The 16,008-nt window shown below is 47.1% G+C and overlaps 1 protein-coding gene across 3 annotated transcripts in view; it reads right to left on the reverse strand.

Annotated features, from left to right (window-relative positions):
• Positions 1 to 16,008, reverse strand: part of ppp2r3b (protein phosphatase 2, regulatory subunit B'', beta) — a 159,203-nt gene that overhangs the window by 52,742 nt on the left and 90,453 nt on the right. For all 3 annotated transcript variants that reach the window (XM_070892498.1, XM_070892499.1, XM_070892500.1), the window contains one exon: positions 5,895 to 6,080. In XM_070892498.1, the coding sequence (XP_070748599.1) occupies positions 5,895 to 6,080 (186 nt within the window). The remainder of the gene's footprint in view (positions 1 to 5,894; positions 6,081 to 16,008) is intronic.

A 16,008-nucleotide genomic window follows, 5' to 3' on the forward strand; every position in this document is an offset into this window, starting at 1 on the left:
AAATAAGACCATTTCAGGATTCTGCTTGGAAGTGATGTGTTTTTCCCTGGTTTAAAACCAGATCAGAGGCACAGAACAGAAGAACCTAACATGGCAGGCTACAATGAGAGAATCTGGAGATTTGTATAAGCATGTGAGCTTGATTTGGATTAAAATTATGCCAAGACGATTTCTGAAAACAGAAATTTTTGTCCAATCTTACAGCAAAGTTAAACTTGTACTGTTCTTTAAAACAGCAGATTTTTAAGTTGCTCACTGCTCATCTTTTACACTGCTGGCATTACTCTCTCTTAATCCTGGTCCTCTGGCTTCTTACAGACTTGAGTAATGGCCCCGAAATTCCGGCCTCCCGTACGGAGTGTTTACGGACCCCGGAAGGCATCGCAAAAGCCGATTTTTGCCGCGCGATGCGCATGCGTCAAAAACCAGCTTTTCCGATCGGTCAAGTTTCTGGCTTGACAGATCGTACACATCTCGGGGAGAAGGACATTCCCATGGCAGATATTGGGTTATTTGTCCATATCTTGCCCTGAGAATGTCCTTAAAACTCTTGCGCCTGGTAAAAGCAGGTGCATAGCCTACTTTTACCAGCGTAAGAGTTTTAAAACATATAAAAATAAAATTTAGAAATACATAATGTTAAAAACCCTGCCCACTCAGGTAATCTTATTTTAAACCACAATTAAAAAAATATAGGCAGATTTTTTTTCCCCCAAAACATTTCTATTAATTTTAATTTCTATAATGTATTTAAAAAAAAATTTAATATAGTGTTTGGGTGTGTTTCTCATTCGTAGTAATAGGAGTTTCGGACTTACGAAAGAAGAAACCAGGATTTCAGGCCAGTTATTTATTCAACAAATTAGTAGCTCGAAACCACAGAGCAGGGTTTATATTGAGCAGTGGGCAGACTATATGCTGGGAGACAGCTGGTTGTAGCATGGTGTTCCCACATGTGTGGATGTCCAGACAAATCCAAGTTCACTTCTATTCACTTGGGTATGCAATACAATGCAGCAAGAAGCAAACACTCTAAGCAAAATTACAGCACTGATCAAGATCTGTTCCAAGAAACCTTAGTGCAGAATATAAATTAAGTAGGTTGACTCAGCTCAATGCATAAAACTGAAACTGTCCAGACATAACCACATCTCTGAATGGAACCTAAAGCAGAAGAAGAAATCCAAACTGTAATTCCAGACAACTGGGTTCCTCATGAAATCTGCTCCAGATGAGTAGATCTGCTTTTTTTCGCCCAAGACATGAAAGAAGAAATACGATCACTACTACGGAGAAGTAGGCAAGGTTGACGCTATTAAAATCACAATAACCTGACTCTCCTATATTTAGAAAAGTGGGGCTTTCTCACCGATCGTTGGCATTAAACAAATGTGGCCTGGCCTTCAATGTCGTTCTGGCCTCTCACCAAGGATTCGGGTATGTGGTGTAATTGCCCAAACACTATCCGAATTCAAAATTCCCATATAAGTTTTCAGTACCAAAAACTATTACAAGTAATAATATTATATGGGAAAGGATGGGGAAAATAGAAGAGGGAGAGTATAAGATGGAGGAGGAAACGGAATAATTCCACATCAATCCGAAGACGACAATCATCTTCAAATTGCACCAGTAACAAAACAAACACATAGGGCCCAAGTTTCCACATGATTTGCGCCTGATTTTTTAGGAGCAACTGGTGAAGAACGGACTATCTTAGAAATCGCAATTCTCCACATTTTTTTTTCTGCAGTTCTAGTCAGGTAGAACAGTTCTACTTTGGAACAGAATTTTTTCTTCAAAAGGGGGCGTGTCCGGCCACTGACACCTGATTTGAACGTTTCCACAGTGAAAACGTACTCCAAACTAAAATAGAATGGAGCAAGTGAAGATTTTTGTCGAACTGAAAAAAACGGTTCTACACATTAAAAAATCAGGCGCAGGTTACAAATTAGGGGGGGGGTAAGGGAAGTCATTAAATTCTACAATCAATCCTTATTTATACTTCTACAAATATTATACAAATAAATCCAACCTGAATAAACATTTATAAGCAAAGAAAAGATTAAATAAACCATCTTCCTACCTGTGTGAAAGTGCTTCAGCCATCATTCGTTCCCGCGGGGGTGGGGAAGGAGACAGCCGTTTGTTGCCGCGGAGGGGAGGGAGGGGAAGGAGACAGCCGTTTGTTGCCGCGGAGGGGAGGGAGGGGAAGGAGACAGCTGTTTGTTGCCGCGGAGGGCAGGGAGGGGAAGGAGACAGCTGTTTGTTGCCGCGGAGGGCAGGGAGGGGAAGGAGACAGCCATTTGTTGCCGTGGAGGGGAGCGAGGGGGAGGAAACCGTCGTTTGTTGCCGTGGAGGGTGGGGAGGGGAAGGAGACAGTGAGAAGGGTAGCCTCAGTGCTGATGGCAATGTGCTTTTATTAAAAAATGTTCAAAAATTAAACAGCTACAAAGAACTACAAAAATGGCCGAGTGCCAATGTTTTTTTCACACTGAGCATGCGCGAACGCTCCAACGCGCACGCGCAGCGTTGCTGGCAGGAAAAAAACTAATTTAAATAGTACCCGCCCCCTCCCACTTACAAAATCGGCGCGAGTGTAGGCTCCGCCTCCCTGGGCGCCGCGCCAAACAGACAAGGAGCTGCAATGCGCTCGAGAATAGCGCGTTTTTTTTCTGGCGCCGTTTTAGGCGTGAAAAACGGGCGCCCGACTCGGAGGGGCGCCCGTTTTTTATCCTGTGGAAACTTGGGTCCTTAAACTTTCCTTACGTCAAACTGATATAAAAAAAATACTTTTGTAGGAAGTAATGCAACAGGGATTCTTTAACACAATTTTTAAGTCACTCATTTTTAAATATAAACAAAGTGAAATTGGCTAATGGCATTGTGGTTCACAGTGCTAAAGAAATAAGAACATAAGAAATAGGAGCAGAGTAGGCCATTTGGCCCCTCGAGTCTACTGCGCCATTCAATAAGATCATGGCTGATCTGATCGTGGGCTCAGCTCCACTTCCCTACACGCTCCCCATAATCCTTCACTCCCTTATCGCTCAAAAATCTGTCCTTAAATATATTGAATGACCCAGCCTCCACAGCTCTCACTGTGTTTCATGCACAAGGACCCCCAAGATCCCTCTGTACTACAGCATTTTGTAATTTTTCTCCATTTAAATAATAATTTGTTTTTTTATTTTTCCTGCTAAAGTGAATAACCTCACACTTTCCCACATTATACTCCATCTGACAAATGTTTGCCCATTCACTTAGCCTGTCCATATCCCATGACAAGAGCTGACGACTGCTGGACGGACCACCGCCTAATCCGATCCATCAACGACATTAACATAGCCCCAAAGCAGAGGGGACAGCAGAAGCAATGGCGCAAAAAAGTCAATGCCGGGGCACTTAAAGATCCAGCTAAGAGAACCCTATACAGCCAACGCCTCACAGCTAACTTGGCATGCCTTGATGACCCTGAGACGCAGAATGCCTACTGTGCTTGGTCTGCCCTCCAGGCCTCCATAACTAGTGCCTGTGAAGAGATGCTTGGTCACTCAACCAGAATACACCAGGACTGGTTTGATAAAAATGATCAGGAGATCCAAGAACTAATAGATCGCAAGCGCAGAGCATTTCTGAGCCTCAAAGCAACAACCCAACTCGGGAGCAGCAAAGCAACATTACAGATGGCTCAAGGCTGAGGTTCAACAAAAAACCCGGGACCTAAAGAGCAGGTGATGGATGGAGAAAGCGCAGGAGATACAACTGGCCGACAGCCACGATATGCGAGGATTCTTTATTGCAGTCAAGGCCACCTACGGTCCAAACTCCCAAGACCTCACCCCACTGCTGGCCAAGAACGGGGAAACACTCATCAAGGACTCAGAGGCTGTCAGGGCCAGCTGGAAGGAGCACTTCGAAGATCTCCTCAATCGACTCTACCTTCGACTCGAGTGTTCTCGACTCCAGCCCGCAGTATGCCACCTGCCACCACCTTAGTGAAACCCCCAACGATGCACGAGGTAGAAAAAGCCATAAATCAGCTCAAGAACAAGGTTACGAGAGCGGATGGAATCCCTGCTGAGGCGCTAAATTTTGGTGAAGAGGCGCTGTTGGCGCCGATACATGACATCATCTCTCTCATCTGGAGGGAGGAGAGCATGCCGGGAGATCTCAGATGCAGTGATCGTGACCATCTTTAAAAAAGGGGACAAGTCCGACTGCGGCAAAATCTCTCTGCTATCAGCCACTGGGAAAGTTGTCGCTAGAGTTCCCCTCAACCGTCTTCTCTCTGTGGCAGAGGAGTTCCTCCCGGAATCACAGTGCGGATTTCGTCCCCTACGGGGCACAACGGACATGATCTTTGCAGCGCGACAGCTGCAGGAAAAATACAGGGAGCAGCGCCAGCCCTTATACATGGCCTTCTTCGACTTTACAAAGGCCTTTGACACTGTCAACCGCAAGGGTCTATGGAGCGTCCTCCTCCGTTTCGGAAGCCCCCAAAACTTTGTCAACATCCTTCGCCTGCTCCACAACGACATGCAGGCCATGATCCTTACTACCAGATCCATTACAGACACAATCCACATCCGCATCATCGCTCCAATCTGCTTCTCAATCTTCCTCGCTGCCATGCTCCACCTCACAGTCAACAAGCTCGCTGCTGGAGTGGAACTAAACAGAACCAGGGGGAAGCTGCTTAATCTACGCCGCCTCCAGGCCAGGTCCAACCTCTGTCGTTGAGCTACAGTACGCAGACGACGCCTGCATCTGCACACATTCTGAGGCTGAACTCCAGGATATAGTCGATGTATTTACTGAGGCACATGTTTAGCCTTACGCTAAACATCCGTAAGACAAAGATCCTCCACCAGTCTGACCTCGCTGCACAGCACTGTCCCCCAGTCATCAACATCCAAGGCGTGGCCCTCAACAACGTGGACCATTTCCCATACCTCAGGAGCCTCTTGTCAACAAAAGCAGACATTGATGCGGAGATTCAACACTGCCTCCAGTGCGCCAATGCAGCCTTCGGCCGCCTGAGGAAAAGAGTGTTCGAAGACCAAGCCCTCAAATCTACCACCAAGCTCATGGTCTACAGGGCTGTAGTAATACCCGGCCTCCTGTATGGCTCAGAGACATGGACGATGTACAGAAGACACCTCAAGTCGCTGGAGATATATTACCAACGATGTCTCCGCAAGATCCTACAAATCCCCTGGGAGGACAGGCGCACCAACATCAGTGTTCTCGTCCAGGCTAACATCCCCAGCATTGAAGCGCTGACCACACTCGATCAGTTTCGCTGGGCAGGCCACATAGTTCACATGCCAGACACGAGACTCCCAAAGCAAGTGCTCTATGCGGAGCTCCTTCACTGCAAACGAGCCAAAGATGGGCAGCGGAAACGTTACAAGGACACTCTCAAAGCCTCCCTGATAAAGTGCGACATCACCACTGGCACCTGGGAGTCCCTGGCCAAAGACTGTCCTAAGTGGAGAAAGTGCATCCGGGAGGGCGTTGAGCACTTCGAGTCTCGGCGCCGAGAGCATGCAGAGGTCAAATGTAGGCAGCGGAAGAAGCGTGCGGCAAACCAGTCCCACCCACTCCTTCCCTCAACGACTGTCTGTCCCACCTGTGACAGAGTATTGGACTGTTCAGCCACCAAAGAACTCACTTCAGGAGTGGAAGCAAGTCTTCCTCAATTCCGAGGGACTGCCTATGATGATGCTATATCCCTTTGCAGATTTTATGTGTCCTCCTCACAACTTTCTTGCCCACCCATCTTTGTATCATCAGCGAAATACTATTTTTTTTATATTAATGAAAAGGCTAGAAATGGACCCCATGACAGCACACAATTACATATAAAAGCAAGTGGAAAGTGTACTTACTTTTGCAATTTTTCCCATGTCTTCCAGAGTCACTTTTTCATTTTCAAATTGTGTGTAGGCGTTTTCTATTCTGGCAATGACTGCATCTACATTAAGGGTTCTTTTTGGGCAGCCTTGAGGGAAGTAAAATTTTGGAATGCACTCACTCAGTGCTGGAGGCAAGAGGTTCTCTTTCTTTGCTTGAACCTGTAAGAAATAGATATTAGAATTTAGCTCATAAACACAGACAACAAGCCATCAAAACTGGCTATTTTCATAGACCATGAACAATCTAGCCTACATTGGACTCTATCCCATCATTTAAGCTCCGGAGAAAAGATCCTGCAAAGATCCTGCATAAATGCTTCATAAAGCTCAGTGTAGTAGGACTCTCGCCTCAGTCTGAAGGTCATGGGTTCAAGTCCCACTCCAGAGACTTGAGCACAAAATAAGAGGCTGATACGCCAGTGCGGTACTGAGAGAATGCTGCACCGTCGGAGGTGCCATCTTCCAGATGGAAGATGAAACAGAGGCCCCGTCTGCTCTCAGGTGGATGTAAAAGATCCCATGGCACTATTTGAAGACCAGGTGAGTTCTCCCCGGTGTCCTGGCCAATATTTATTCCTCAAACAACATCACTAAAAGCAGATTTCTGGTAATTGTTACCTTACTGTGCACAAATTAGCTGCTGCATTTTCTGCATTACAGTAGTCACTACACTTCAAAAGTACAGTACTCCATTGGATGTGAAGAGCTTTGGGATGTGTGAAGGCCACGAAAGGCACCATAGAAATGAAAGTTATTTCTAATCAAGTAAAACTGAACATTTATTCATTGATGTCTTTGGATGGTTTTGCCCCACCATCCTTGAAAAGTGGCAGAATTGAGGGAGTGAGAGTGAGTAAAGAAAGAAACTGAATTGTGTGTGACAAATTTGGGGATTGGCTAAGTGGATTGCAATGGTCTGCCAATCGTCTACATTCCTATCTCCACTATTAAACTATGGCCGAGTCGCTGACACCTGCCCATCATCCATTGCTGACAGCATTTTAATGACAGAGATTATGATTGACTCCTTCATTTATACTTGACAAAATGACAATGCACCTTGGAGCATTTAGCATCCAGATGAAGATCGAAGCGACTGATGTTTTAAAAAAAAATTCACAAAATTTCACAACCTTACATCCATCCAACATCTGTTTCATTCTGCAATATGACATGTGGAGCAGGTTAGCTTACAATGGAGGGCAAGCGCATACAGTGAATATATTGTCTCCAATAAAGATCTGAGAAAGAGAGAGAAACGGGGAAACTTTGTGCTACTGCGGAATAAGATTGGTCAGATGATTTTCCCAACTCTATTGTATACGTGACCTGGATCTGGACCACATCCATAGCACTTTAGCCAGCATAGAACAATGGAAAATGTAAACAAAAAACATTTTGGGGCTAAAATTGCCCTCCGACCGAAAGGGGGCGCTCTTGAAAATTTTACTCTGCATGGGGAAAGCTATTGGGGGCACCGAGCTATGGCCAATCCGCTCCCGCGGGGCAATTTCCCACACAGGGCAGAAAGAGGTCGCTGCCAGTCGGTGGGGGGGGGGTCGGTGTGTGCCCGAGGGGGCGGGAACACAGGTGGTGCGGTGACAAGCACCGCTGGAAAAAAAATGGAGGACAATTTATGAAATGTCAGCGACTTATAGGGCCCAAGTTTCCACAGGATAAAAAACGGGCGCCCCTCGGAGCTGGGCGCCCGTTTTTCGCGCCTAAAACGGCGCCAGAAAAAAAACGCGCTATTCTCGAGCGCTTTGCAGCTCCTTGTCTGTTTGGCGCGGCGCCCAGGGGGACAGAGCCTACACTCGCGCCGATTTTGTAAGTGGGAGGGGGCGGGTACTATTTTAATTAGTTTTTTTCCTGCCGGCAACGCTGCGCGTGCGCGTTGGAGCGTTCGCGCATGCTCAGTGTGAAAAAAAACATTGGCACTCGACCATTTTTGTAGTTCTTTGTAGCTGTTTAATTTTTGAACATTTTTTAATAAAATCACATTGCCATCAGCACATCAGCACTGAGGCTATCCTTCTCACTGTCTCCTTCCCCTCCCTCCCCTCCGTGGCAACAAACGGCTGTCTCCTTCCCCTCCCTCCCCTCCACAACAACAAACGGCTGTCTCCTTCCCCTCCCTCCCCTCCACAACAACAAACCGCTTTCTCCTTCCCCTCCCTCCCCTCCACAACAACAAACCGCTTTCTCCTCCCCACCCCCCCGCTCAGCGGCACGAACGGCAACAACAAACCGCTTTCTCCTTCCCCTCCCTCCCCTCCACAACAACAAACCGCTTTCTCCTCCCGCCGCCCCCCCTCCCGCTCAGCGGCAACGAACGGCTGCAGAACTCTCCCTGGCTGAAGCGCTTTCACACAGGTAGGAAGATGGTTTGTTTAATCTTTTCTTTGCTTATAAATGTTTATTCAGGTTGGATTTATTTGTATAATATTTGTAGAAGTATAAATAAGGATTTACTGTAGAATTTAATGAGTTCCCCTCCCCCCCCCCTCGTTCTGGACGCCTAATTTGTAACCTGCGCCTGATTTTTTAATGTGTAGAACAGGTTTTTTCAGTTCTACAAAAATCTTCACTTGCTCCATTCTACTTTAGTTTGGAGTACGTTTTCACTGTGGAAACTTTGAAATCAGGCGTCAGTGGCCGGACACGCCCCCTTTTGAAGAAAAAATTCTGTTCCAAAGTAGAACTGTTCTAACTGACTAGAACTGCAGAAAAAAAAACGTGGAGAATTGCGATTTCTAAGATAGTCCATTCTCCACCAGTTGTTCCTAAAAATCAGGCGTAAATCATGTGGAAACTTGGGCCCATAGAAAGGGACAATTTCGGCCCCTTTAAGTGCAACCCCTTAGCACTGGGATGGAAAGAGAACCAAGGAACATGTAGGGCGCTTGTATGTGGGAAGTTGAACTATTTTCAAATAAAGAAGAAGATCATGCTAAGTGATTTACATTCTTTTCCTCTTTGCTCCAGATACAAACTAAATACCCTGTACTGAAAGCTGGAGGCAAGAATTCCAAGATCTAAATATGAAGGCTAGCATCGAGCAGTCAAACCAAAATGATTTTGAACTGCCTGATAAAGATAGAAAAAAATGTCGCGAGCTGCTTCAGAGAGGCAGAGAGAAAAAATAAATGCTGTGTCAAAGAGGGAAAGATTTGGAATGATGACAGAGCTATCGATACCTTACAAGACAGTGGGCCCAAGTTTCCACCTAAAAAATGCGCCTAAAAAAATCTTCGGTATTCTCCACCTACTTACAGGTCCTGTGGCACTCGGCGCAGCCAGCACGAGCTGTGGGGGCGGTGGAGCCAGGTCCCGGCGCTGAAAACAGTGCCGGGACCTCTGCACATGCGCGCTACATTCGGCACGCAAGTGCAGTAGCTCCAGGCGCCGAACTGTGTGGGAGGGGCCCGAAGCACGCAGCCCCTAGCCCTGGCTGAATGGCCTCGCTGGGGCTGCGTGAATGAGGCTCCCCACCCCCCCCCCCTCCGACCAAACCCGACACTCGCTCCATCCCCCCCCCCCCGCCCAGACCCGACCCGACACCTGCCCCCCCCCGCACCGACACCCGCTCCCCCGCCCCGACCCGAGGCCCGCTCCCCCCCCGCCCCCCTAACCGAGACCCGCTCCCCCCACCCCCCGACCCGCTCCCCCCGACCCGAGACCCGCTCCCCCCCCCCCCCCCCGCCCCGAGGCCCGCTCCGACCCGACACCCGCTCCTGTTCCCCGACCCCCCCCTCTCTCTCTTCCCCCCCACCTCTCCTCCCCCTCTTCCCCCACCCCCTCTCTCTTTCTCCCCCCTCCCCCCTCTCTCCCTCTCTCCCCCTCCCGCTCAGCGGCACGAACGGCTGCAGAATTCTCCCTGGCTGAAGCCTTTCACACAGGTAGAAAGATGGTTTATTTAATCTTTTCTTGGCTTATAAATGTTTATTCAGGTTGGATTTATTTGTATAATATTTGTAGAAGTATAAATAAGGATTTATTGTAGAATTTAATGAGTTCCCTTTCCCCCCCCCCCCCCTCCTCCCCCCCCACCTCGTTCTGGACGCCTGATTTGTAACCTGCGCCTGATTTTTTTAATGTGTAGAACAGGTTTTTTCAGTTCTACAAAAATCTTCACTGGCTCCATTCTACTTTAGTTTGGAGTACATTTTCACTGTGGAAACTTTCAAATCAGGCGTCAGTGGCTGGACACGCCCCCTTTTGAAGAAAAAATTCTGTTCTAAACTAGAACTGTTCTACCTGACTAGAACTGCAGAAAAAAAAATGTGGAGAATTGCGATTTCTAAAATAGTCCGTTCTCCACCAGTTGCTCCTAAAAATCAGGCGCGAATCATGTGGAAACTTGGGCCCATTGAGTGGGAGGAGAAACATCCTATAAATGGATTTTCAATTTCAAGACAGCTATTACAGAGAAAATCTTCCCCAAGTGACCACAGCACAAGTATACCTAGCTGAAAACTTCCTCAGATAGTTCCCGAGCTGTTAGAGACAACCACAAAAGGATGCATTCTGCAGTCCAAGTCTTTATCAGATTCAACAGCCAACTGTCTGCATTGGCAAGTATTCTATCGACACTGCATGTGCACGTCAACAAATGTTCCTTCATTGAAAAGTAATACATATAGGGGCCGAAATTCCCCACCGCCCGAAACGGGGTGCAACCTCGGTTTTTTAAAGTTTTTCTCCATCGTAATCCATGCGGTGGAGATGCCGTCAATATTCGGCACTTTGAAGTTTTTTGTGGCTCGAGGTGTAAGTTGTGCCGGCTGTGGGGCGGAAGTGCCCTTGCACCAGGTCCGCCACCCTGACCAGTCATCAGCATTACTGATGACATCAGTGCGACGCGGACATGCCGCGTCGTGCTGGTGTGTCACAACGTCTCTCCCCTTCAGTTAAAGGGGAGAGATGATGTGAGCTCTGCAGCCATTTCAGTGGCAAACATTGGGCCACCAGGGAGAGTTTTGGCCGGGCCAGCGGCCTGGCACCCAATACGGGATGCTAGACTGGATGTTGGCGGCCTGGCCAAACCCGAGGCATAATTGTCGGACGAAACAAAATAATATGGCGGCCGCAGCAGTGCGCCCTCCCCTTTAAGGACGGCTGGGCCGTCATACCACAGAGAGCGCACCGATACAAAAAGCTGTCGGGGGCGCCGATCAGCACCCGGGCCGCTCCCTCGGGGCAATACCAGAAAAGGTTCCATTTTGCAAGGGGCAATTTCGCGAGGGGGTCCCCGCTGGTCGGTAAGGGGTCGGGTGCGTGCATGCAGTGGTGGAAAAACGGTCGGGCGGTCCACCGCTCCAAAACTCACAAAGGGCAATTTACAAAATGGCGGCCCTTCGTGGAGAGTCGGCAGCCATTCCGCGCCACCCCATGGCCGCCGCTTTCAGGCGGCCAGAGGCCTTATCGCGAGGGTCAATTTCGGCCCCATAGTGACTGATTAAACTTTAGTAAGATTCTTTTTCAGGAAATGTAGATACTATTGGCAGAAGAGAACAAGTGGTTTCCTGTAACTTGGAAGAGAAGCAATTGAGTTTTCTGGTCATGTGGCCAACATTTCTCTCTCATCCAAAGTATCAACAGCAGCAGATCAACTTGTCATTCATCTCACTGCTATTTGTCACAACAGTCACTACACTTCAAAATCCATTGTGTGAACCATTTCAAATATCCCTCTCTCCCCACCCTCTCTAGTTTTGTGCTATGATCAAAGACTCATTGCTATACTAAGGACACCACATTCAAATTCACAATTGCATATTTGCTCAAATTGGCCCATTTATTTTGGTGGATAAGTTTACTAAATATTCTGCACAAATTAAAAATTCTTTCAGCAGATACAAAACAGGTACAGCAAGTAATTAAGAACGCAAATGGTATGTTGGCCTTTATTACAAGAGGATTTGAGTACAAGAGTAAAGATGTCTTACTGCAATTTATAGGGCCCTGGTGAGACCATACCTGGAGTATTGTGTACAGTTTTGATCTCCTTACCCAAGGAAGGATATACTTGCCATAGAGGGAATGCAACGAAGGTTCACCAGATTGATTCCTGGGATGGGAGAGATTACCCTATGAGGAGAGATTGAGTAGACTAGGCCTATATTCTCTAGAGTGTAGAAGGATGAGAAGTGATTGAAACATACAAAATTCTTACAGGGCTTGACAGGGTAGATGAAGGGAGGATGTTTCTCCTGGCTGGGGAGTCTAGAAGCAGGGGTAACAATCTCAGAATAAGGGGCTTGCCATTTAGGACTGAGATGAGGGGAAATTTCTTCACTCAGAGGGTGGTGAATCTTTGGAATTCTCTACCCTCGAGGGCTGTGGAAGTTCAGTGGTTGAGTATATTCAAGACAGAGATCGATACTTTTTTGGATATTAAGGGAATCAAGGGATATGGGGATAGTGCAGGAAAGTGAAATTGAGGTAGATGATCAGCCATGATCTTATTGAATGGCGGAGCAGGCTCAAAGGGCCGAATAGCCTACTCCTGCTCCTATTTCTTATGTTCTTCTTGGGTGCTGATTGAGGAGGAGCGATTAGACTCAAAAATCCTGGTGCTTGCTGATACTGACAATGGCAATTGTGTCTACACTCAAGACGAGTCTTTATGCCAAGATCAAGTTAGCACTCAAATTTGGAGAGTTACAGGGGTAAATGGAAGTCAGATTTTGGCCCGACTCCAATCTCATTTTGCTGTGACTGTATAAACTAAGGGCTCAAATTTGGCCCACCCCTTTTTTTGGTGCACTCTCCAGAGATGAGCCGACTTTGTGGGCTGAAAACGGTGCCGAAAAAAATCTCCCCCGATTCTAGTTGCTGTGTTGCCTCTCCCGGGGCTTGACGCGGCGTGGCCAGTCAATTCAGGAGCGGAGCTAGGGTCTTGCACCAGAAACAGTACTGGCAGCTCTCCACATGCATGTTGGAGTGTGCGCGCATGTGCAGTAGCTCCTGCCCCCATCCTCTGTGTGTGTGCTGCAGCGTGGGACCTGATGCGTCCCGCCCCTATCCCAGGCCGATTGGCTGGCTGGCCCGCTGCCTTCCCGGGCTAGAAGGCTGCAACAAGCAGGTTGGTGTGGGGTCCAAGCCGGGAATGGGGAGGGGAGAGAGTTTTGATCCGGGGATAGGGATTCTGAACCGCAGGGTGGATTTGATCACAGTCCCCATGGGGGTAGGGGGTTCCGATCCCATGGGCGGTCTGATCCCCGACCTCTAGGGAAGATCTGATCCCCAGACATGTCCGATCTCTGACCCCAGGTGCTGTTCTGATCCTGGAGGGCCTGATCCCCGACTACGGGAGGTTGTGTTGTTTGTAAGGGCGGGCTGATGGTGGGCGAGCTTAGGCGGCTGGGAGAACATAAAAACATAAGAATTATGAGCAGGAGGTACTTCTATTTTTTATTTGGATATTTTGAAAAAATTATGTAAATATGTTTTGTCTCTTTACTTATTTTATTTTTGTAGTTTAAGATTCCATGAATGTGTCTGTTGTATAGTAAATTAACTTTGAGAAGTTTGTCACATGATGTCCTGTATAGCTGTTTGATCCTATTCACATTCTTTAGTCAAGTCATTAAATTCTGCTGGCCTCCAACGTACCTACCTGCGCTGATTTCGTAACTCTCCGGTTTTCTGTGCTGCCACAAGTGGTCACATACGCTGACCTAAGTTAGTTTGGAGTAACTATTAGCTGTCCAAAGTGGCCAAAATGGGCATAGGTGGCTGGTAACGCCCCCTTTTGAAAAAAAAACTAAACTAAAAAAATCCCAACTAACTCACTTACACTGGCGCAAATTGAATGTGCAAAATGGGGATTTTTAAGATACTCCAGAAAAATCAAGATGCTCCAAAAAAACCAGAACAACTCCTGGGCAATTTTGAGCCCATAGAGTCTCCCGCTTTCTTACAAAGGCACAACCCATTCTGTGCCTGAGGCAGACAAGCTCCATCTAATCCATTGTAAATGATGTTAGAGTAGAGTATTCTGCATGTTGCACCCCAGTAGCTTCCTAGTCATTGGAAATGCAAAATTGGGTTCAGATATGTGTTTACTATCGTCTTTCAAATTGTGCAGAATATAGCCAGACACTTCAATAAGGTGAACCTGATGTGGAGATGGGCTCAAAGACCAAAAGACTGTAAAACAGAAAATGTAGACATAAAAGATACAATGGGCACAGCAGCAACCACTCCCTGGTAAAACATTCCATGCTCCAATAACCCTCTGCATGTAGACATTTCTTCTAGCCTTTCTCCTCACTTTCTTATCACCGACTCCCCAAGGGGTGAGTATGAAGATACAAAAAAAAATTAACTATGATAGGCTGCCCAAAATTTCACATACTCTTGTACTCGATTTATAAAGCCCAAAGTTTGCCATAAGTATAATTTTCTGTGGTAGGAAGTATTCTGCTGCTTTTTATTATTTTTTCTATAAGTTTTTTCCTAATGCTAGCTATTCCATTGAAGTTTTCAAAGTCGGTACAAATTTCAGAACATGTGGTTTTATGACTACTTACTTTACAAGTTTTGCAATGGCAGGAGCAAGGGGCAAAAGGAGAGCTCCGAAACACAAGTAAAGAAACTGCCTTTTCCTGGAATTGATTGCTACTGCAAGAACAAATATTTCACGGTACAAGACTAGAAAGTTTGCTTTCTTCCCCGAAAGTTAATAGCTGCAGGAAAATACTTTTTTTAACTCTGTGAAATATGATCAAGGATAGAAAGGAAATTGGGGAACATAACATTACAACAACAACTTGCATTTATATAGCACCTTTAACATAGCAAAACATCTTAAGGCAATTTCACAGGACCGCCAAAATTAACAGAGCCAAAGGAGGAAATATTGGGCCCAAGTTTCCACATGATTTGCGCCTGATTTTTAGGAGCAACTGGTGGAGAACGGACTATCTTAGAAATCGCAATTCTCCACATTTTCTTTTCTGCAGTTCTAGTCAGGTAGAACAGTTCAACATTGGAACAGAATTTTTTCTTCAAAAGGGGACGTGTCCGGCCACTGACACCTGATTTCAAAGTTTCCACAGTGAAAACGTACTCCAAACTAAAGTAGAATGGAGCAAGTGAAGATTTTTGTAGAATTGAAAAAACCTGTTCTACACATTAAAAAATCAGACGCAGGTTACAAATTAGGCATCCAGAACGAGGTGGGGAGGGGAGGGGGGGGGGGGGGTTAAGGGAAGTCATTAAATTCTACAATCAATCCTTATTTATACTTCTACAAATATTATACAAATAAATCCAACCTGAATAAACATTTATAAGCAAAGAAAAGATTAAATAAACCATCTTCCTACCTGTGTGAAAGTGCTTCAGCCATCGTTCGTTGCCACGGGGGGTGGGGAAGGAAACCGCCGTTTGTTGCCGCGGAGGGGAGGGAGGGGAAGGAGACAGCGGTTTGTTGCCGCCGCGGAGGGGAGGGAGACAGCGGTTTGCCGCCGCGGAGGGGAGGGAGGGGAAGGAGACAGCGGTTTGCCGCCGCGGAGGGGAGGGGGGGGAAGGAGACAGCGGTTTGCCGCCGCGGAGGGGAGGGAGGGGAAGGAGACAGCGGTTTGCCGCCGCGGAGGGGAGGGAGGGGGAGGAGACAGTGAGAAGGGTAGCCTCAGTGCTGATGGCAATGTGCTTTTATTAAAAAATGTTCAAAAATTAAACAGCTACAAAGAACTACAAAAATGGCCGAGTGCCAATGTTTCCTTCACACTGCGCGTGCGCAAATGCTCCAACGCGCACGCGCAGCGTTGCCGGCAGGAAAAAAACTAATTTAAATAGTACCCACCCCCTCCCACTTACAAAATCGGCGCGAGTGTAGGCTCCGCCCCTCTGGGCGCAGCGCCAAACAGACAAGGAGCTGCAAAGTGCTCGAGAATAGCGCGTTTTTTTTCTGCCGCCATTTTAGGCGCGAAAAACGGGCGCCCAGCTCGGAGGGGCGCCCGTTTTTTATCCTGTGGAAACTTGGGCCCATTAGGACAGGTGACTAAAGCTCGACACTATCTAGGACAAAGCAATCCACTTGATTGGCACCCCATCCGCCACCTTAAACATTCACTCC

Source organism: Pristiophorus japonicus, chromosome 10, assembly GCF_044704955.1.
Source record: "Pristiophorus japonicus isolate sPriJap1 chromosome 10, sPriJap1.hap1, whole genome shotgun sequence".
NCBI lineage: Eukaryota > Metazoa > Chordata > Chondrichthyes > Pristiophoridae > Pristiophorus > Pristiophorus japonicus.